The sequence below is a fragment of the Vicugna pacos genome, chromosome 15 (genome assembly GCF_048564905.1).
Source record: "Vicugna pacos chromosome 15, VicPac4, whole genome shotgun sequence".
Taxonomy (NCBI): Eukaryota; Metazoa; Chordata; class Mammalia; order Artiodactyla; family Camelidae; genus Vicugna; species Vicugna pacos.
This window is the reverse complement of record NC_133001.1, coordinates 13720180-13744722: the sequence shown is the minus strand read 5'-3', so window position 1 is coordinate 13744722 and position 24543 is coordinate 13720180. Positions and strand designations below refer to the sequence as shown.

Genomic DNA, 24543 nt, shown 5'->3' with positions numbered 1-24543 from the left:
ACAAGAATTATAAATTCTAGGTGGTTGAATTTGCTCCTACCATGTCTTCTCAAAAGACTTTCAGGACCAAGTGACTCCTGGCCAAGAAACAAAAGCAGAATCATCCCATTCCCCAATGGATTCAAATGAAACTGATAATAAAATCAGGTACAACTCCAAGAGAAGACACTGGAGAAGATCAAGCTGAGTCTATAAGGAGCCCAGCAAATGAGGTGCCACACATACTCATGCTGTGTCAAGGTCACCTGCGTCTTTCCATATCACTCTGAAAATATCACTATTATCTGTAATGGCTGGATATACTTAATTGGGAAAATGATTTTTCTCTGTGTCAGTGTTTCTGCACTAGTGCTTTGTTTGGCTCAGTAATAAGTATGTGAGCTTTTTGTTGGAAAAAGAATTAAAAATTCTAACTTTCAAAGTTCATCTTTTATTCTTTTGATAGGAAAAAAAACCGGACCCTGAAATTTTCTAACTTTCTGATCAAAAAAATGGCCCTTAGACCCATCCCCCTACCTTCCTTTCAACAGCAAATCTTTACTCTCCTCTATAAGCTCACCCTATTTCTGAACTACATCCTATACAGGCAGAAACCCCTAATTTTACTTTTGGCAATTCTGACAGGTCTAATTACCAGGCAAATTCCTATTAATACTTAGCACCAAGGATACAGTATAAACCAAGCAACCCCAGTTCCCTACAAACTTGCCAAAACAATCAGTTATTTAGCTGATAATAGACAGAACTGGTCCCTTAAAAGCAAATGTAAAACCAATTACTAAAATTTCTATTTACTAAAGGAAAATAATAAAAAATTTTGGTTGACCAATTCATTATGTATTTCAATGATGTAGGGGAGAAAAATAACAATGCATCTGTTCTTAAAAGATTATTGGTTTAAAACATGGTTTTTATGTGATTCACTCATTTAGGGGTAGACGAAGTCTTCTGCCATATAAATAATATTGATAGCTTATACGCAAAGTAAAAGAATCTGATATTTATCAATTAGTAACTTCCTACTTTGTGAGTATAACACAATTTTCTCTTGGAACTTACCTGATCTGTCACATCATACACAACTATGATGCCATGGGCTCCTCTGTAATAACTGGAGGTGATTGTTCGAAATCTTTCTTGGCCTGCTGTGTCCCACTATCATAAAACAATTAAGAAATCCAAACAATTGCATTAAAATACAGTTGGAGAAAAGGAAAGGAGGAGGGAGAACAGTTTAATTTACATAGTTGTCAAGATTTTGACATGGAAACATTAGCTCTCCATGCTCACACTACTAAACTGCACAGTAAATGTCAAATACCTGAAGGTCCAGAAAAGAAGGTAGTACCTACAATTTAGCTTGTAGTAATGCTACCAGTACTGTAATTATAAGCTCTTTGAGATCAGGAGCTATGTCATACTCTTAATATTCCCTACAGCCTTCAGCACTGTACAAGGCTAGTATGAATGCAAAGACAGGTTGACTTGGTATTAGGAAAAGCTCCTGGTCTAATGCCTCTTTAAACACAGCACACTCTTACACATAAGACAAAATCACCTGCAAGACATTTTATCATCAGGGAAACCACTGAAAGGACCTAAGTCAGATTACTACCAGTCAAGACAGCACTTTAACCATCTCAGGAACATTTATCTTAGTTCTAGGGAAAACAGTATAAGGAAGATGACCCCAAGTACTTCTATAAAATTAATCTTAAGAACAGTTTACCACATCTCAACTACTTAGGCTCAAATGCTGAAATACACATCGTTACATTAAACTTCTGGGTTTTAAAAAACTAATTTTTAAAAATACCAGGAAAACTCAATTGTTAGATTTTAAAAGCCTTGCTTTTAACAAGGGCAGTAAGAATTTTGCTTAAATTGCTCCTAGACAATGACCTTTTCTTTTAAAAAAAATTTGTATCATCCAAATAGCTACCTACCCCACTAAAAGATACTGGTAAAAGACAACATCTTGATGGATATAGGGTAATAAAGAGCGGTTGCTTAATGGTTACCATTGAAAAAAAACAAAACAAAAGATGGACTTAAAGCATAAGACAAGTGGAGATTAAGCTGCACCAGCCTTTAGGGGGAAGGAATTATAAAGTTTTGGAATATGTCTGCGAGCTTGATGTTGATCCCCACTAGCATCTTAAATGGCAAAGAAAAAAAGAAAGAAAAAAGGTCAGGAACACTCAGTGGAATCACTTCCTTTTCTAAGACCCAGCCAACATCTGATTGTTAAAAGTAAGTTGCAATTTTGGGGAAATTCGAATACAGACCAGATACTAGACAGTATTAAGGCATTAGTGTCAATTTTGTTAGATGTGATAATGGTAGTTACATAGTAAAATAGAGATGCATAATTAGTATTTTTGGAGTAAAATATCATACTATCTATAATTTACTTTAACATACTCCAGAGGAAAAATAATGAAGCAAATAAGGTAAGATGTTAACTGTAAATCTAAAACCGACAAAAACAAGCCACTACAGCTTCATTACTTTGTTCACCCAAAGTATCAGCCTGAGAGTCAGAAGACTATTTAGATCTACTGTATCAGTCAGGAGCCTTGAAGAATTTGATATCTTTGGAAAAGCACGAGCTCTGGAGGCAAGCCAATGTGACTTCAGAACACCCAATCTAGGTTCCTGGTTATTTACTGTAGGAAGAGTCACCTAACAGCATCTATAAATCCCAGATACCACCTTCTTAAATGAATTCGTGTTTGTAAAATGCCTAGCACAATGCTTGATTATAGAAGCTGCTCAATAAAATATCAGTTCTCCTCTCTTCTCCACCTACCAACTCCTTTCACAAAGATAGTATAAGAAAAAGACAGTTTCTGAATAAATGGTAACAAAGAATTGTAGCTAACTAAGCAATGGCATCCAGAGAGTAAAACTTCTGATGTCTCCCTGCCACTCTGAAAACTCCCCTGACTCTACATCCTAACAGTACCTTCCTCTATAACTGATCACCCTTTAGGTATCTAATCCTTATTGCCCCTCATACTCACAGGGGAACTGATTTTCCCATGTTTGTCTCTCCCACTGAAATGGGATCTCCTCCCATGGGGCTATGTTTCATCCATCCCTGTAACCTTGAATCTATCTGAATGCCTGGTGTGATGTAAGCATTTCCATAAAGCTTCATGAAGGAACAATCACAGAAAGAGGCCTTCCATTGTATGGGACTGGACTCTGTACATGCCCTGCACTGCTTAATGTTTCATAATCACTAACTCTGATAAAGACCCAGATAGCAACTTGAACAGAAAAAAGCTAACCAAAATATAGATCAACCCAATCATTTTGGAAGACCCAGAAAACTTGGGAAGATAATTCAAGCCAGGCAAGACGAAATGTAACAGAGTTAAAAAAGTTAAATACTGTGTTTAGATTTTAAAAACGCTAGTCACAAAATGTAAGATTAAAACAAAACAAAACTTAAGATCCAAATCGGTAGGCAATATGGTTGTTGAGACAGCAAATGTAGTAAACTCAGGCTTTCGTTTTACGTCCCTGAATGGGTCAATGATGAGAAAATGGCTTGAGTCCCTGACGTTCAAGAGAAAAAAAAAACAAGAGTCCAAATCAATAGAGAATTTACCCCATGTAGCCCACACTGGCTGGACTATATCCTGTATTTGATTTTAAGAATCGTATTTTAATAAAAGGCACTTATAAAATGCAAGTGTATCCCAAATTGTAAAGGGTTCTGAAAATACGCTTTCAGAAAGGAATGACTGACTTCAGGGGTAGAAGGTTGTGATAAGATCAATCTAAATGGCAGGCTGCCAGCAGAAAAGGAATTAATCTCATTCTGGCAGCTGTAAAAGGCAAAGGAATACAAGACAGAAGTTAAAGGAAACTGGCTTAAGCTCAATATAAAGAATTAACAATTAGAGGTTATTTATAAATGGAACCAGCTGCTTTGAAAAATGGTGGGCTTCCCAGAAATGTTCAAAAAAAGGCACCAGATAGTGAAAGGAAACTGCTACTGAAGATGAAAGGACACTGAGTGACCTGTAAGATCCCTTCCAGTCATAGGAAAGTAACAATATATGGATATTTTACAAATATGTATCCAAATCTTACGGAGACCAATGATCACACACAACATAATCATTTCACATCAATAAGTTAGAGGCTTGGGTGCATCCTTCTGAAATATTCTTTATGGTGCCAAGCTGGCACTCTACATGTAATGGGAAAAATCAATATAGAAGATAATCTGTTCACTGACTGAAAGTATTTAAAGCTATCTCTGATAACGATATGTTTGCAAGTCTTAATTTGGAGTTTCAAGTGTGTTTACTTGTGTCAAAATCCACAATTCTTTTGTAATGTACCCTTCTTTTCCTTATGAGAGTCATATAAGAAAGGAAGCAGCTAAAAAAATAATAACCTATCAAATATTCACTTACCTAGGTATGTCACATCATTAGTAACATTTGTATATTGCCCAAAAGTTTGCAAAGGGCTTTCACATACATAATCATATACACATACACAGTTATAGATCTGGTTCTCACAACTACCTTATTAGTTAATAAATCAAGTATTATCAAACTTATTTTACAGATAAGAAACTGAGTCTCAGGGCAAAGGCTGAAGTTAAGTTAAACCCGTGACTCTTTAATTAATAAATACCAAAATGAAGTCAATAAATCCAAGTTTTCTGACTCCAAATTCAGAACTCCTTACAGTTCTCAAGTGTGTCATCAATTCCATGAAAAGAACAGTTACTTGTTTTCTATGTTACCTCATACTAATAGCCAACTCTTAAAGATACCCAGAGATTACTATATATAAAATAGATAAAAAACAAATTTCTTCTGTATAGCACAGGATATTCAATATCTTGTAGTAACCTATAATGAAAAAGAATATGAAAACAAATATATATGCATGTATATGTATGACTGAAATATTATATGCTGTATACCAGAAATTGACACAGAGATTAATTCTTTTCAAGACCACAGATATGTCCACATTGGTAGTGTGGTAGACCCATATTAAGTTTCTAATACAATTGCCTGTTATTAATTCAGGGTTGGGGATCTAAGGATTGATAAGGAGGTAAGGACAGCACAGGGACACAAAACATTGAAAACAGAGAGCTATGGATCACTTGGTTCTGCTAATAACTGTAGGCAAGTCATTAAATCTCTTTAGCATCCATTTTCTGAGCTGTAAAACATGTGAGAAAAGCTAAGTTCCTTTCTAATAAAATTCTACATTTCTACAGTGTTGGTACATACTATCTAATAAATACTCTTCAACTAAGCCACATATGAAGAAACTTCCCCTAGGTTTCTTTTAATGTTCCACAATATTCAGCACAATAAAAGACATACAAAACACGTGCAATATATTTCCGCTTTAACACAAGGTAAACTTCAACTCAGACTCCACTAATAAAAAGCACAAGAAAAAGAACTAGGACCAAGTTTGACTTAAAACATGTATTTCGCTGCTTTATGAACCGAAAATTCAATAAGAAAGGTAATCTTAAGAGAAATCACTTTATTTTGAGTCTAAATAATTCTTATTCTACCACTATCACAGATGCATGATTAAGATACTTTAATTTTGTTCACATATTAAAAAAACACTCTAAATTTACCAAAATAATTTCCCAAAAACTTTCTAGTCCAAAAATTACTTACTATTTGAAGCTTGATTGTTTTCCCATCTAATTCTATAGTTCTTATCTTGAAATCCACACCAATTGTGCTGATGTAGCTTTCTGTGTATGTATCATCCTGAAGGGAAAACAAGTTAACAATTAAAATGAATGTTCAAATGTAAATAAGAAAATATAATGTTAACTTTTACCTACAAAGCTGATAAGGTTTATAAGGCATAACATTTTGAGAACAGCCACTCCAACCTGCTACAGCACTGAGTTTCATGTTCTGAAGACAAAGTGCTATTTAACAGTGGTTTCTTCTTAAGATTTTTTCAATAGCTATTCTTTAATTTTTCCAAACATCTATTGGCAAATTCTTTACATACATCATACAGAAAAAGGTTTTATATTTTCAATGATTATGAATGATTTTTCTAACATGCTAATCAGCAAAACTCTTGCTCCTCCACCCTCCCATCCAATTTATTCACATGGCAATGAGCATGTCATTCTCTTCTAATGAACTTTTTTAGAAGTCAATTTTATTTCCTAGTTATGACTTTTAAAAACTGAGATGTAATTCACATACTGAGATATAATATTTATTTCTTAATGGAGATACTGGGGATTGGACCCAGGGCCTCATGCATGCTAAGGATTCACTCTACCAGTGAGCTACTTTCCCCCAATTCATCCTTTTAAAATGTATAGTTCAGTGGTTTGCAGTATGTTCAGAAAGTTGTAAAACCGTCACCACTATTTAATTCTAAAACATTTTCCTCACCGCAAAAGAAAACCCTACACCTAGTAGCAGTCACTCGCCATTTCCTCCTCTCCCCCTAGACTCTGGAAACTACTAATCTACTTTATGTCTCTATGGATTTGCCTGTTCTGGACATTTCACATGAATGGAATCATACAATGTGGCCTTTTGTGCCGGGCTTCTTTCACTCAGCATAAACTTTTCAAGGTTCAGCAATGTTACAGCATGAATCAGTACACTTCATTCCTTTTTATGGCTTATATTGCATGAATATACCAAAATTTGTTTATCCACTCATCAACTGATGGACATTTGAGTGGTTTCTACTTTTGGTCTACTATAATTAATGCTATGAGCATTTGTGTGCAAGTTTTTTGTGTGAACAATGTTTAACTCAAGGTTAAACCTTTAAAATTATACCTGTTTCTTTCTCAAGTGTCTGTTACAATATTTTACTCGTAATGGAAACAAAATTCAGTTTTTTTCTTTAAGTGAAAATGTTTGTGAAAAGATTTGTGAATGGAGAGATCAGGCTTTTACCACCTAAATTCAATGAGGAATCTTTTCAGGCACATAAAGCACCACCTAGGAAGTATTCCACCAATAAAGATGGGCCTAAATCTAATCAAGCCTCTATCTATCAAGAGCAGCACTGTCAAAAGAACTTTTTAGATGATGGAAAGGTTCTATAAACTGTCATAGTCAGTACAGTAGCCACTAGCCCCACGTGGATAATTTTTTATTCTATTCAACTTTATATTTAGTCATATGGGACTAACAGCTTCCATAAAGATAGCACAGCTCTGGGCCTTATTTCCAATTACAGAAACATGAGGGATAAGGGAACTAGTTTAAAGACACCACAGAAAAACAAAGTGACAAGTCTAACATGTTGGGCAATCTGCAGGACAACTGCCCCAGTTTCTGCAAAAGGTAAATGACGTGAAAAATACATAAATCAAAAAGAGGGAGGATGGAAAAACTCTAAGAGACTGAGCAGGAAAACAACCAAGTGGGATGCGTGAACCATGTCTGAATCATGATTTCAAACCAACTCTTTAACACCACACTTCTTAGACAACCAGGGAAATTTACTTTGTAAATTGATAAATGTATTTTATATGAAAATGTCCAGTTTTTAGAAGTGCATACTGAAGTATATAAAGGGAAAACGACACATTTGGGATCTACATTTGCTGCACTCCAACAAAGAGAAGGAAAAAAAAGGATTAAATGAAGCCAGTGTGGGTGAGTCTTGATAATGCTGAATCTGTACATGGGACTGAAACAAAAGATGTCCAAAAGAAAACTGTAAAATGCGACCAGAAAGAGTTCCCAGTGCCTAGAGGTAGCTATGTTGACTTATCCTTCACATATATTCACATTTCTGCACACATGGAATCACTGGGTAAAAGGATATTTTTAAAGAACTGAATGTATTTGACAAAATGTTCTTTATCATTATTAGGTATTCACTTTTATAAAAATTTTAATATTTTAATTGAGAAGTATCAGGTACTATAGAAAAGTAGATAGAGAACAAAATGAATGCAATAAACATTAATTTTGCACTTCTTCATGCCAGGTGCTTTATTAGAAATATTTTATTAAATGCTTTGTTAGAATTCTTATAAATCCCTAAATGACTCACACTTACATGCCTCTGAACCACTGCACTTGTTATCTCTTCTGTCCCAATTCTCAGTGCTTTGCTAGTACTTCCATGGTTTCACTTTAAACTATTATATATAATGAAATTATATATATATTTATTTAAAAATAAGATTCATTAATATCACTCATTAGAAAAGTCATATTAGGTATCTGAGATGCTATCAAGCTTGCAGTAGTAAATTTAAATTTTCCAAAATTCTAATTTTCCCTTGAAAGCTTGAATTTATTATAGGCAGCAAATACTGTCAGATATTTTCCTTGAAGTGACAGTCTCTGCTCATCTGACAAAATGTGTACCCAATACTCAATTCTACATAACTATAGTTTGTCAGTTGTTCTTTCAAGTTAAAGAAAAAGAAGAAGAAAAGTTCTTCAATTAAAAAAAGCAATCAGTTTAGCTCACAATGCAAACAACTATACAAATGCTTTTCTTTCCCCTGAGACAACCAACATACTTCAGTCTACAGTAAAAGCACTTTTTGCATAGCACTCATTTCTTCACACAAAATATTTAAAAAATACACAAGAATCAAGATTTTTCAAAATTAATCCTGTTTAAAAGCAACCTAAGTGTTCATCAACAAATGAGTGGATAAAGAAGATATATACACACACACACATATCCTACTCAGCCATTAAAAAAAAAAATGAAATTCTGCCATGTGCAACAACATGGACAGACTTGGAGAGTATTATGCTAAGTGAAATAAGTCAGACAAAGAAAAATACTGAATGATACCATTTATATGTGGAATCTAAAAAAATAAATTGGTGAATATAACAAAAAAGAAACAGACTCACAGATATACAGAACAAACTAGCGGTTATCAGTGGGGAGACAGAAGAGGGGAGGGGCAAGATAGGGATGGGGATTAAGAGGTACAAACTAGAATATGAAATTAAAAGCTACAAGGATATATTATACAACACAGGGAATATAGCCAATATTTTATAGTAACTATAAAAGGAATGTAACCTTTAAAAATTATGAATTACTGTTGTACTGAAACATATAATATTGTATATCAACTGTAACTCAATTAAAAAAAAAGATAGGAAAAAATTTAATCATTTTGTTTCACCAAAAACATTCTTCAGTGAAAATGGTGTCTCCCTGCCCGGTGAGTGAATAGAGGTAAATACCATGACTATAAGTATAGTTTAGGACTTACCAATACTTTGACATGGTGCTAATAAGGCACCAGCAGTTTTACCCACCGTATCATCAGAGTGAAAGGTCAACAGAGTGAAAAAAGGCAAACGTGTTTTGTTAGTGCTATTTAGTAAATACTAACGGTTTAGTGTTATTAGGAAAGTAGCTTTGATCTCATGGACTCCACTGAGAGGGTCTTGCTAATCCCCATTGGCCCATACTCTTAAGAACCAACGATGGAGACAGTAAGAAGGAAAACACACTAAATTTAAAGGCAGCTGGTAAAGACTATGAAGGAGACTCTAGATTCTATTTATTAGGTTGAAAGTCATTAATCAGTTTGTAAATTTCAGCATACAGAACCCTATGCCATTGTCCAAAAAAGTTTTTTTGATTCTACTAAAGTTGTACTTGAAGACTTGTTTTCCATCAAGTCACTTTCAACACGGGCCAGTTATTTTCCTCTTAACTCATGACTTTTGCTGGAATGAAACATGACTTCCAGGAAGAGTATTAGATCTGACTTTATAACCACATTTTGCTTAAATTTCTTCTAAGAGTAACAGCACTTCTATTTAAGAGTCTAGATATCACTAGGGATGTACACTTGGAGGCTTTAAATATATAAGTTCTGGAAAATTAATATTCTGAATAAAATTGTTTAATGTTTTGTCTACCTGGAAAACATACATAGCATTAATTTCTTTAAAAGCATTTTAATTTCAACTTACCGCAAATCTAAGAAGGAGGCAAGACTTTCCAACCCCAGAGTCGCCAATCAGAAGTAACTTGAATAAATAATCACTGCAAAAAGGAAAAGAAAACCACATTAATGAAAAGCATATTGTACTGTAAGTTCTACAATGACAGAAATACAGCCAAGAATAACAGTTCACTGAGGAAGACTACAGCTCCTGAAAAGCCCATGAGTGACTTAACAGAAGTCAAAACTGCAACCAAAGGTAGGAGCCCTTTTGATGAATCACTGAACATGAGAGAATTATGTAAATGTGAGATAGGCAACACCAGCCATGATCTCTAAGATCAGTGAACTTTCACTTCCGAGGAAAGAATGACAGGAAAGATAAGTGGTAAGCATTCTTGGAGAGCCCAAGAGACTTATGCTAGAAAAAATCCCACTCTTCTGGAATATTAAAGCACACGGAGTTAACTTTCCATTGTTGTTGCCAATGAAACAAATCTCTCCTTCAAATTTCAAGCTCAAATCATTTCACAGCAGTCCTCCAGCAAACGGCTTTTATGATCCTTCCCTAGCATCCACCTGGAATTCCTCCTTAAAAGAGGGAGGAAGGGAGGGAAGAGGGAAGGAAGGAAGGAAGGGAGGAAGGAAATGGATCGTTTAACTTCTGAAAGCCTGCATTATAAATATTTTAAACTGGAGATGCAGTAAAACCAAAGACTGTTTATAGAAACATACAACCATACCAACATTCAAAGTTTGCATAAAGCATTCTTCAGAAAACACTGAAGGCTCGGGGCTCTGTTTATGCACGTTACCGCTGCCAAGCCTAACTCAAAAACCATCCCCAGGGATTCCTCCAGGGATCTGAAGACAACAGTCGGTCAGCCTATGGTCTCCAAAGGAATCCCTCATAGATTTTTCCGAACTCTATAAACAGTTCCATATGTTCTTTTAAAGCAATTTCAAAACAACAACAAAAAGATTCAGATTTTACAGATTTTTAAGATGATAATTCATGATTTTTAATGTTGTTCTTTGTGAGTTATTCTTAAAAAATGCTACCTACTTAAAGTGAAACCCAAATACCACTTGCAAATCAAATGTAGATTACAATTATCATATTTACATGTAAGGGAGATGTTTAAAAGTGATTAACTCTGTGAATATTCATCAATTGTTACCCAGGTGTTAAAACATCTTTCTGGTTTTATCAAGTTACCATAGTACACTTATTGTCTCTAATTATCTAAAGGAAAAACATTTTTTTAAAAATCCAAAGTACCTTAGCCAGCAGCAAAATAAAGGTCACAATAGGAAGTAAGCTTTTAAACATGTCATTAAGGGTTGAATGAAGGGTTGAATAGGATGAACTTAGTAACTAAATCCTTTTCAGTTTGAGATTTTAAAGAAAGAAAGGGGATAGTGGGGATAATGATTATAAAAATTTACCCTTAATAAGTTATTGATAACTAATTCCAAACAACTTTTGTTAGTATAGTTGCTGACTGACTTTAGTACTATTGATAGCTTCCTCTTTAATTAAACCAAATGAATTCTTAAGACTGCTGAACACTGAACATTAGCAATAAGTACATCAAAAATTTTCATTTGTTAGCAAGAATAATCACACCATTGATACTACAATTATTTAATTTTTAACAGAAATTTTGACAAAACAAACGCCTTGAATTTACCAACTTCCCTAAAGCACAGTGCCAGGTATTCAGTAAACACTCAATAAACATTCTCTGCATCTGTGGTACTGGGTCCTGCTATAGTAAATGACAGCATTGGGCCACAGATGTTGCCTGTGGTATCATTCATTACCTTAAAGATCAAGTTCTCTATTTCAGAATAACCATAAGGCTGGAAAAAACATGAATGCTTCCTAATTATATTACAAGTTATATTATGGTTCTTCCTCTAAACTTTTTCATGTCTACTTTACTATGACAATGACACTTCATACTTTCTTCCCATAAGTAATCTGGAGTCTATTTTTTCCTACTCTTATGTTTAACATGTCTATCCCTGTGAAGGTAAACTGACTTATTCATCCAAAATAAAGCATTGTGCCTTTTAGAAAGCACTGTGCCTTTTAGAAAGCACTGTGCTAAGAGATCAGAGAACATTTTAATGTTGCATTTTTAATCAGGTCTCTTTCATTGAGAGAAACAGCTAAAAGTATCTATAGCCATCCTTGATTAACATTTTGGTCAAAATACTAGAGAAAAAAATTTACAGGGACATGGCATGTTAAAAGGACACAGACACTAACTTGAAAGTTCTCTCAATGGTCAAGACAACAGTTTGAACCACAAAGTAAATAACCATGTACTGAATTATAACCCAAAGAATTAAATAAGCATCTGTAATTCCACAGGTATAAATGATTAAACAAATAAATGGGAAAGAAAAGACAAATCTTTCTTACAGGAGGATTCCTAGTAATACATGAAGAAGGAATGAGAGAAGTTAAAAAAAATCACCAGTAGATTAACCTCTACAGGCAAGATCCATTAATGCATGCTAAAATTAGTAGGTGAAATGTTAAGAAGAATTAAGATATTTGTTATGTCCTCAAAGTATGCCCCCTCAAATATTTATTACTGCAATGGTTTTAACATATGCCCACAAATTTGCTGAATACTCCTCTCTCCAGGAGATGGAGCTTAATTCCCTTCCCTTTAGTATGGGTTCTTAATGACTGGTTTCTAACAGAGCATGGAAAGGGAAAAACAGTTACTTTACAATGGAGAAGCCTGACAAGCAGCAATTTTACTAAGTGACGATGGTGAACATAACCAGCAATAAGTCACGCTGCTGTCTTGTACCTTCTGATATGAGTAGAGTGCTTTACCTCTATGGTATCTCTCCCCAAATCCATAACCCCAGTCTAATCATGAGAAGACATCACACAAATGTAAACTGAGAGAAATTCCACAAAATACCTAAAAGTATTCTTCAAAAGTGTCAAGATTATGAAAAATAAGACTGAGAAGCTCAGACTGAAAGAGATATAACAACTGTCATGATACAACACAATTAAATACATGGTATCTTGGATTAAATTCTGGAACAGAGAAGGACATTAGTGGGAAAAACTGGAGAAACTGGAATAAAAGTCTTTAGTTCATAGTGTACCAATGTTAATTTCCTAATTTTGATAAAGGTACCATGGTATGTACGATGTTAATATTAGGGGAGGCTGGGTGAAGGGTACACAAGAATTCTCTGTACTACTTTTACAACTCTTCTGTTAATCTAAATTTATTTCAAAATGAAAAGGTTTTAGAAAAACACAACTATGAAGAAGTTAGTGAACTGGGTAGAATCTCTTTGAAAAGCTGGCCCTGATATTTTTTTAAACACGAAAGAGAGATTTTGTGTTTTCTGAAGTTAGATCAACAATCATAAATCATGCTGGAATCCGTGAAATAAAAGCTTTGTTTTCAAGACACAAGTATTTTTATCATCAGAGAAAAATAAAGAGGAGACAATTCTGGGAAAAAGCTAAGACAGTTCATGTAAGATTGAAATAGATTAAGGATAGATGGAAAGGGGGAGATTCCGAGAAATTAACAGGCTTTTAACAAGTGGATAGTGGGGTGTCAAAGATAATAGCAAGTGGAAAATTTTTTTTGCTATCAGTTTCTTCTCAGGTCAATTCATGGTCTACTTCAGCAATACTGTAATTCTCTACTTTCATTATTTATGATCTGAATATAATCTTGATACCTATGCCATTTTTAATGCAAGCATTAACATTTGCTATACCTTTTAAAAAGTCACTATTGTGAGAGCATGAAACAGTATTTTTTAAAAGTAACTAAAACTCATTTCAGCTCAAAATTCTATTCAGGTAAAATGTTTTCCTTTTCATGAAGCTACCAAACTGAATATATAAAATATGAAGTAGGTGATGAATCTGCTTGTTTCTAAATCTAAACTACTACTAGGAACTCTGAAATCTCAAAAGTGACTATTATGTGAAATACATTGTTATGTGAAAAGATTACAGAACATTTTGTTTAGTATAACCCAAAAAAATTTGTCAAAAAAAATTTGTAAGCACAGAAGATTTGGGGGAAAAATGGACACTTCTAAACTGTAGGATTACATTTGATATTTTCTTTATACTTTAAAACAACAGTCTGCAGTAAACCTGTATTACTTTTATAACCAGAAAAAAAACGTGATTTGAAGGGAGGAAAAAATTTTAATCAGTGGGTTTATTCAATGACTGAATACCCTTGGCAAGTACTTTCAGCAAATCTGTCATAATACAAATGACTCCTAAGTAGGTACAGTAGTAGGTCAAGGTTGTAAGCAGACAGCATCGGCACGTTCCCAATACAGTCACAAGCATATGAAGCCAACTTCTGGGATTAAATGAGAATTTTGGGATTAAACTTTTTTTCTTCTTTTATGAAATAAAATTTGGATTATCAGACATAGTTCACCTGTCAATGAATATTCTACAAGAGAAAGCTGACTGACATTAACACAACTTTCAACATACTGTTTGGAAACAGATATCAAGAAAGAAAAGACAAAAGTAAAACAGTGGCGAACTATATAGTTGTTTTTATCCAAACAGTACCCCTAAAATACAAATTTCATAATATCAGCTATTACTGTAAGTTTACCTTAGAAAAGGCCTGCTATTTTAAAAAGTTCAACAGAACCCAAATTTGTTCTCTTTCATCTAGAACAAGTTCACCTGCCTGATAGAAATCATGTAATTTTACCTTTTTATAAAAGTCATACTCTAAAGTAGCCCTAAAAGTAAGCTCACATAACAAATTTAAAACAAAGTCATAATTATGATATTACAATATAGTGGCCAAATAAACTTTAATATACTATTAAAACTACACACTAGTCTATTAATTAAGCCTTGGGTATGGAATGATTAATATAACCTGCGCTGCAAGAATTGTCTGACATCAACTATTCTTCTTTACTCACTTTTATTGTGCTCCACAGAACACAACTCAAAATTAACCATCAAGCTAGACAAAAGAGGTAAGAACTTTTAATTACTTAATATGCTCCTATATTATTGGAATTTTATAGAGCACATATTACTTTGTGATTAAATTAACAAAAAACTAAATAAACCTTCAGCTATGGACAAAAGTACCCTTTTAGTAAAACAGAGAGTCAATTACCAAGAATTTAAGAGGGCAAGTCTTTGTTCCTTCCGTATTTAGGAAAATAGCCAAGCAATTAAAAAAAAAAAACTCCCCATAATCGACCTAAAACTACATTTAAAAAAAAAATTTAGAGACAATAGATTAATTTTCCAAGTTCCATCTTAGCGCTGTTTAAAACAGTGTTACAAAAACTCAAAGCTGGAATTCTGAAAATGAGGGAAACTGGTTGTTCTGAAGGAAGTGGTAAGCCATACAAGAAGGCAAAGGAGTAAATGCTTTTACAACATATATTACAGCAAACATTTGCAGAAAAATGCACCAATGTACCCGCTTATCTTTCAAAGCCTGCATGGGGTTTAGAGCTGGAAAGACCTACATTTGAATTCAGGCTCCATCACATAATAGCTACAAGATCTTGAGGCATGGTACTCATCTATCACCATGAGGCTCTATTTCCTCATCTGTAAAAAGGCTCAATTAGCACCCTCTACTACTCAATTAGACTCTGGTCAATATTATAAATATTGCCTCTAAAACATTTAGCACGGTGTCCAGTACATTACAGGGGCACAAAAAGTGGCAATTACTATTATTTTTCCTTCCTCCCTCCAAACCAGGAGGTAACCTGATGAAAAATTTCAAGAGCTACAGACAAAAACTTTGATGCCATTTACCCAAAATTTCTGTAGAGATGATGGGTGACAAAATATCATAGAAGTTTACCAGTACCATCTAAAGTAAAAAAATTTTAAATCTACATTTAAAAATTACTAGGTAGCAGTTATTAATACCATGATCACAATTCCCAAAGTCTGACAATGCATAAAACAGTAACATGGTCTCCAGCAAGTGTGCCTGCCTCTCCAGCAAGAGGAAGGCATTCTCTGCTTTACTTGCTTTACTCACAGAAAGACATCCATGACTTCTAAGGCCCCGAGTATAAATGTTCAAGAATAGTCATGAGGGTAGAAACACTGAGAATGGATACAATAATTAGATTCAAGCCCAGAGAAGCTTCAAATACCAACCCAACGCAAGATGTGAAGAAAGTCAAAGGTCCATTCATAATATGCACCTCACAAACCCTTAACGTTTTGAAAAAGACCTCTCCAATCACAAATTTTAAACACAATTGACCACAATAATGTTAGTTGCTTAATTAACTGGCTTAAATTTTAAATTCCTAAAAGGTAACTACAAATAGTAAACTGGAAACAGCATGCTTGAACTCTAACATCACAGGCCCTTGAGTCAAAAATCCAATTCTACTGCTTACTCTAAATGCCCTTGGGCAAGCCATTTAACTCTACTCTGCCTCTGATTCCTGTAAAATTAGGACACTATTTCTTCATACATTAGGGGAAATAACGTACATATACAAAATTTCTGACTAGTGGTGGGAACTCAAATTGTTAGTTGTTGACCTTATCCCAAGACTAGCATCAAGGGTTCTAGAGAGTCCTCCTCAGTGCTCTGTTCCTCTTCGGCTAAACCAACAAAACTAAAGCTTTCTTTTAATAATAATTGAAATCACAGGCCCCTTCTCCAAATCTTTTGCACTATTATGCCATTCTATTCTTTAAAAGTATCACAAGATTTAAACTGTGTTAATATTGTTAAATTGATTATGCCTGTTTGAGCTTGAGTCATCTTCTTAACAAACTGGTAAGCACATGAGAGCAGAGTCCATGTTTTATAATCAAAAAAATAAAAACCCCTCAACTCCTACCACAGTCTAACTGATGACAGTAAGAAAGGGCTGGCTGTTTTCTTTAGTAAGCTTTTTTCCCAGGGAAGTCAGATATGTATGCACATGTGCGCCCATGGATGTATACACATACATTCACTGGAAGACTTAAGAAATCTGTATTGAAAAAAAATTTTAAATAGACAAGGTCAGAGATCAATGTTTGATCATTAAATATGTGAGAAAAACTTCAAAATTGAAACCACCTGCCATTTATATATGTTCTAACATCCCTTACTAGAACACACATGTCAAACAACGCCTGCATAGAACTGTACAGTTTACTCCAGAGATTCAGAACTGGGGTGGTACTAATCACATTTTATAGATAAAGAAACAGGCTTAAAAGGGATAATTGACTTGTAGGAAGTAAGTGGCAGTCTGAACTTAAGCCTAGAGTTTACAACTCTAAATGCTGTTATGTTTTGTTTTGTTTTGTTTTGTTTTTGTATTTCACCATGTTCCCTTAAAGATATATTTTATACACCCAGGTGACAAAAATGTCAGTAAACATGGTAAGTCCTACATATAAAACCTATCAGAATGAATCAAACCATCTATGAACTTGAACACAGAACCAACATTTTTTAAGTATGATTCACTGCTTAAATTAACTTAGAACATCTTAGGAGAGAATAAGCTAGCTCAGCTCAAAAGACCATGGTAAACTTCGGAGTTTAGACTTCATTAGCTTTAGGAAGTGGTGAACCCAACTACTCTTCACAAGGACAGACACCAGCCCCCAGTCTACACATAAAGCGCTAAATAATTATCCACAGTGTATATTTGACAACATGGCTTCAAATGTCCTTTTTTAAATCTAGCTATTCAACTATTTTTATAAATCCAATCTAATTCACTCAAGACTATATTATGTATTACAGTTAGCTAGGTATTTATCCTAATCATACATATGAATTTTAAGGTAGTAAAGATACTACAGAGATGACTTATTGCTCTTAATGAGAACACTGAAGTTCTGTGAACTTAATATAACTTTGTTTCAAGAATCTTAGAAACACTTCATATGTTAGTAACTTAATGAGAAACAAAAAGGTAAGCATTTTTTAAAAGGGAGAAAAAAAGCAAAGCACAGACGAGGTCATCAAAATAAAGCCATGCCCAAACAAATCTCACATTTCAAAACTAATTAATTTAGGACACCAAATTTACAATTAAACTGTCAACTTTTGGGTTTCCATATTTTGAAAGAATAGTAGTAAAGATTCTCTTTTCTGTTTTCAATCTCCTAAATCAGGAATTCTTAACTTGAGGTTCATGAACAGAGGTTCATGAAAAGGCTCAGGGAATGTGAACACCTTGCAACTTCATGCAAAATGTTATGAATTTGTATACACATAGGGAGCCAATCCACGGGGTTCACCAAATGCTCCTATGGGTACATACATGACCACAAGTGGGTTAAGAATAACTGTCCTAAATCAAGTTACTGGAAAATTCATCTATAGGCAATGTAGAAAGGACAAATAATAATTTCACTTAAGTACTACTGTTACTCAAAGAAAATACATACAGACAATTTAAATTCATCATTATTCTTGGAAAACTTCAATTATATAATTTAGTCAATTTCATTTGTAAAGCTCACCAATTTGAGGCAATCACAGACTGCATAAAATATCCTGTGTAAAGACCCAGCCAAGTGGATCAAGCACTCGTTAAACAGAAGCTATTATGATTTTAAAAAATGTTTCCAGAGAGCAGTCCTCCTTGTGAGCAAAGGTAACACTACCTGTCAGAATTAGTAATCTATAAACATAGAACAGAGTAAACTTAACTGGAACCTATCATAACCTTGGATTTAATAAAGCAAAGTGTCCTGACCAATAGCCAACCAGTCACAAAAGTACCAAGGAAAACTCCATTTCCTACATGTCCTTTGTATTCCTCTTCTTCACTTGTTTAAGTCAGTCAACAAACCAACAAACACTTGTTTTCTGGATCCTTAGGGCCTCAGGAGTGTTTTCTTGCCCCCAAACATCATTACAGCATTACCCCTTTATAATCTGAAACACTCACAGGGTGTTCCAAAGAAAAGCCAAGACCTAAGTTTTCTTCCTTAAATTCTATTCTAGACATAAAAGAAGCAATCTCAGCCCCACCTTCTACAAGAAAACCGTAGAACAGTCCGACTGCTCCCTCTCTCTGTAAAAAAAAAAAAAAAAAAAGTAGGCATTTTGCCTAAATCTCTTAGTAAAACTCCAAAATATAGTTCAGACAAAGAGTGGTAAAAGCAGATAAGCTACACATCTAAAATGTCTCATGCACTGGTATCCTTCACCCTTTTCAGTTTCTCTTCATCTTTAAGAGCCTCAAAACCTTAAAAGCACTTTAACCCTATTTTTATATATTAGGAAAGAGACAACTATCAAAAATGAAGACAACTATTACAACTGTAAATAGTATAACCATCAGATATGCAGTCAAAAGCTGCCAAGGACAGAAAACACACATACAACAGCCAAAGAACTGTTAATATGATACGAATCTAACAAGATGCTAGCACACAGGTAAATCAGTAAGACTACTTTCAGAATAAAAAGACTGAAATATCAAAGAATTACTCAGAAAGCAAAATTCTCTTTAAAAGTCAGATAAAGAGTTGGCAAGAGAACATTTGATTCTGAAGCTCTTTCATCTTTAAGACAAACAAACAAAAACTGGAATATGTAAGAAACTGTCAACATCCTATACTTTAACCTAATTATGATGAAAAAGACAAAAATTATAAATGCAAAATTTCAGTTTCTTTAAATGATCCTGCAAGATCATCCATTCACACAAAAAACTCTTAAGATGTATTTCGTGGAAAGTCCATATAGCTGGTAACTTACATTACCCAAAGAATTACATATGTTGATTCTGTACAGACATTAAGAAATCATATTCTGGATAATGAGAATACTTCTTTAAACTCTTCTGAATCTTTCAAATCACTACATCACCAAAAAGTCATCAAGGCAACCAACAAAAAGAAAACCTATTTTTAGCTTTTTACAACCCGAGCCAGGCAGGATGGCTCCCAAAAGAAGGGTGGTGTGAAGAAGGGCCCATCTGCCATCAGCGAGGTGGTGACCAGAGAATACACTATCAACATTCACAAGTGCATCCATGGAGTGGGTTTCAAGAAGTGCAGGCCTTAGGCACTCAAAGAAATCCAGAAATATGCCATGAAGGAGATGGGAACTCCAGATGTGCACACTGACACCAGGCTCAACAAAGCTGTCTGAGCCAAAGGAATTAGGAACAACCCATACCATATCATATGCGATTGTCCAGAAAATGTAATGAAGATGAAGATTCAACAAAATAAGCTCTATACATTGGTCACCTATGTACCTGTCACCACTTTCATAAATCTACAGTTAATGCAGATGAGAACTGCTGATTGTCTATAAATAAAGTTCTAGAACTGCCAAAAAAAAAAAAGAAAAAGAAAGAAAACCTATTTTTAGTTGATTTCTGCTTCTTTCCTAATTAAAAAAATTCTAACTAAAAATTATGTAAAAGGTAGTAATGATATAATAAGTTATATTCTGTCAGATAACAGAACTGATTAACTTGTTTTTACTTTCAATCTCTTAAGTTAAAAAAACATTTATTCAAAGCACAGTGCTGGCAAAAAAAAAGTTTAAGAGACTGATTAAATCTTAAGTCGTCAATGAAATTTTAAAAAGCTAAAAACAAGATAAACTTTTTTTTACAACATTTTCCTGCAACAAACTAGTCAATCCAGGTAGACTACTACATATAGTTCTTCCTTCTGTAGTTAACTGGTATATTCATGATAGGTATACATACTTTATTCTCAACACATTCCTTACAAATTAAGCAGCCAAAATGATTTTCTTGACACTAAAAAAATCTGCTAGAAGCTAATGGATTAGGAAAAATGTTTGTGGTATGAGAATAATGTTAAGTATTTCCTAACTAGTGTGCTGAAATAATCACTGCCTGCTTCACCACCTAACAAAATCTTTCTTGAAATCTCCAGAAAAAAAAGAAAGCTCTGATCCTTTCCATCTACTTTTTCCACTGTTCAGATTCCACTTTTAGTTGCATTATGTTTTTGTCTGTAGTACTTGAAATTCAAATGAGTGGGTCATTACCCTCATGTACCCTATAAAGATAACCTAGGGCCATCATTTCTTCCAAATCTCCAAATCACAAGGAAAGTAGTCAAAAAGACAGCTTAAAATTTAATCATGGATTGATGTATTTCTTATTCTCCTCACTCCTAAACCAAAAGTTTACAACTTAAGATCATAAAGTAAAAGCATTCAGTAGTCAATCTACCAAAAGGTAATCGCATGTCAACCTATATAAATCTGAAATTTCATCCATTCTGAAAACCAACTTTTTCTTTTGTCAAGAACCCATTTTCATTACCAAATTCAGCAGCACACATAAAGGAGATTTTAGAAGTTTCTAAAAGGAGTAAGATAAATAATAGATGATACATCAAAACAAGGAACATTTGGGGTGCACCTGTAAACATTATCTAGTACACTATTTTTTCACATTAGCATACAAAGTGTATGCTTATAACACACATGTATTAAAAGGTATAATATTGCCCCTGGCATATAAGTGGCCATAAATGTTAGCTCTTAGGACAACATTGTGGAATTATGAAAGGTATTCATCTATTAAAAGTTTTAACTAAGAAAAAACAGGATTTTCAAGTTTAGAACAAGGTTTTAAAGCAAATGGACTTGTATTTGAGTGATTAAACTCTAACAATTTCCTTCTTTTCTCTACTTTCCAATTTTTCTCTGATTACTTTTGGGATGGTAACAAACTTTATTAAAGACAAAAAAAAAAAAAAGAAACTGCTGAAGTCAGACTGCTAAAAATCTGCTTGCTGGTTGACCTTGTGACATTCCCTAATAAAATACCACCTCCTCTCAACTTAAGTAATTTTTACTAGTGCTTTTCCAAAGATTTTCCCAAATTCCTAGATTATTTTACTAGACACAGTCTAGACTATAAACACAGTAGTCCAGGTACTGGCATACTCGATGCCATGAAAATATAAAAATGATTTCTGGATTTGATTCTGTTGAGATCCTTAATCTAGAGTCCTCAAAAGAAAGGGTGGTTTAGCACTGTATTTACTTAAGAATTACCATCCTTGCCATTTATTAACTATTCTTCTTTCTTTTCCCCCCTTGAAAAATCCTCCTCACTCCCTCTGCTTCTCCAAATCTACTGCTAATAATTCCCTTACTAGTTTGTTCTCTATAAGATCTTCCTGAACCCTATTAGCCAACCACAACCCTACATCTTCCTTTAAAATCTTGCTGCTCCAATCCACGCCACATATCTGGAATATGCCATATCTACTGGTATTTAATATATATACAATCTGTTTTTTATATGCCATTATAAGCTCCTTGAGGGTAAAGATTAAATTTCTAAATCCCAGCAATACTAGAATGTCTTACATGATAATGATGTACACCACCCAGAGTAGTCTGCAGTTTTCCAAATTCTTTTACATATACTTGAGCCTCGAAACTACCTTGATAGGAATAAATACCATCGTCCAATTTTACAAAAGGAAAAACAAATTCAGTCTAAATCATTTGTCATGGTTCTGCTCAATTAATCTTCAAGATCTATTTACAGTACTAAATACATGTAGCAAATAGAAGAAACACTCTGAACAGAAGACAAACCTCCATATAATGGAAAATCCATGTACTTTACTGTTGCCAAGAAAACTACTAAACTAGGGACCTCAAGTTCAACTCTGCCCAAGTACGCAAAACCAACTTTGTCCTTGGAGACCTTGATAAAAAAACCCGCCAACATTGCAAATATAGCACTATTAGAACATTATCCTCAACTTCTTAAGGTATATAAAATTTTAATAAAATACTATGGCTTCTGCTTAGTACACAAAGGGGCATTTCAGCAACAAACCAAAGTATTACAAAACTTGAAGTCAGAATGCATTTTGCAAGAGCCATGTGACACACACATGACAATCAGCTAAACTGATGGGTGGACCTTTTAAGGGAAATGTTTAGCAGCAGCTGACCAAAGCAGCAAATAAACTCAACAATTAGGACAAATACCGATTTCTGCTTTAAAAAAATTTTTCCCCTCCCCCAAAGCCTTCTGACACCAAAGAGGAATACCAATTAAATCTCCTCCAATTATTCATTAATTTATATATGCAAACCATGGAAGGATGTTTTTAAGGGCCACTAAGGAGAGCCCAACAAAATCTTCCCAAGGAAAGTGAACACCAGTTCCCAGGAAAGGTGCCAGGTGTGTCACATCTGCTGTGGTGACTTCTTGAGTGAGCAAGAAAAAGAAATGCATTAACTTTTCATGACACGTCATGGAACCTCATTCCCTATCTGCAAGCATTAAAGTAGGTAATCCAAAACCTACAGATCCACCATAGGGCCCATTCTTTTCTCCTTCAACTTGACAGCAAAGTCTTCTTTCAATTTGGTGATTAATTTAAGATATCCTCAGGTTTTAATGCTGGTGTTATGTTTTGTTTTTCCCTTGACCTACACAAAATGACTTCAGTGTCCTCCAAAAAAAAAAAATTCTCACAAATGCCCAGGTTTTTAGGAAGGAAATGGGCCTGGGGAGTGAGTGAACAACTCCAGGAAATAACTAAAAAAGACAACTAAAAATTTTAAATCGCTTCTCACCATCTACTCACTCCCCTCAATCCCACGCAGTTCTGAAAAGCATCCATATTACCTGCAACCTGGCGGGGAGGGTGGAAGAGAGAGCCAACAAGCTCAAGATTTACAACTAAAGCTGGTTTCCACCCCGACAGTTCTGACAGCTCCGCAGGGTGCGGGCCCAGGGTCTGACAGTGCCCTCTAGGAGAGTTCTCCCACCTCATCCCTTCCCCTTAAAAACAAGTCCTCCTTCAAAAGTCGCAGCCTCCAAGAGAAGCTACCCCTTCCCACCGCCCCACCACCGACTCCCAAACGCCCCAACCCCCTTAGTGGACTGTTCCTCCGCACCGGTCCAGCACTTAGGCCCTCCAACCAGACCGGGTCCAGGCCCAGGAGGCTCACCCCTTGGCCCAACCCCTCCCCCCGACCGCCCCTCCTCCGTCAGACAATGGGGCCCGACACCCGGCCGCCAACCTCTCCCTCCCCATCACCCTCACCTCACCCCGGCCGAGGCCCCCACCCACGCCCCAGCCTTCCTCGCCCCCTCCAAGCTTTCCCAAGCTGGCCCACGGACCCAGCCGACCGGTGCTCTCCTGCACTCACTATTCGGGATTCATGCTGGACATGTCACTGCAGCTGCCGCCGCCGCCGCCGCCACCGCCGCACTTGCTGCTGCAGCCGCCGCCCTGACTCTCCGCGCCACGGATAGTCGAAGGAGAGGAATGAGATAGGCTGTTCCGGGAGAGCAAACGTCTTCCCCGACTCCGTCCCCTTAGAACACAATCAGCAGCCGCCGCCACTCAGCTTTCGCTTCCACCCAAAATGGCCGCCGGCGAACCAGGAAATAGGAAAGCCTTAGATCGAGGGGCCTTTACACAGCCCAAAGGGCGGCCGCACCGCTTGGCATGCTGGGAAAGAGAGTTGCGAAAGCGGCTGCGGGCGCTGGAGACAGACGATGCAACGCGGCGGCCAGGACTCAGCTTCCCGCCAAACACCGCGCCTCTGGCCCATGCGTACTTGAGG

The 24543-nt window shown here is 35.4% G+C and overlaps 1 protein-coding gene across 2 annotated transcripts in view; it reads right to left on the bottom strand.

Annotated features, from left to right (window-relative positions):
• Positions 1 to 24543, bottom strand: part of RAB1A (RAB1A, member RAS oncogene family) — a 27380-nt gene extending 2837 nt beyond the window's left edge. The window contains exons 1-4 of one of the 2 annotated variants that reach the window (XM_006201513.3): positions 24124 to 24543; positions 9969 to 10041; positions 5685 to 5780; positions 1060 to 1155 (exon numbers count right to left, since the gene is read on the bottom strand). In XM_006201513.3, coding sequence (XP_006201575.1) covers positions 1060 to 1155; positions 5685 to 5780; positions 9969 to 10041; positions 24124 to 24146 — 288 coding nt within the window. In that variant the 5' untranslated portion in view covers positions 24147 to 24543. Of the gene's footprint in view, positions 1 to 1059; positions 1156 to 5684; positions 5781 to 9968; positions 10068 to 24123 lie in introns of those variants that run through there. The other variant, XM_072937637.1, reaches the window with a different exon arrangement.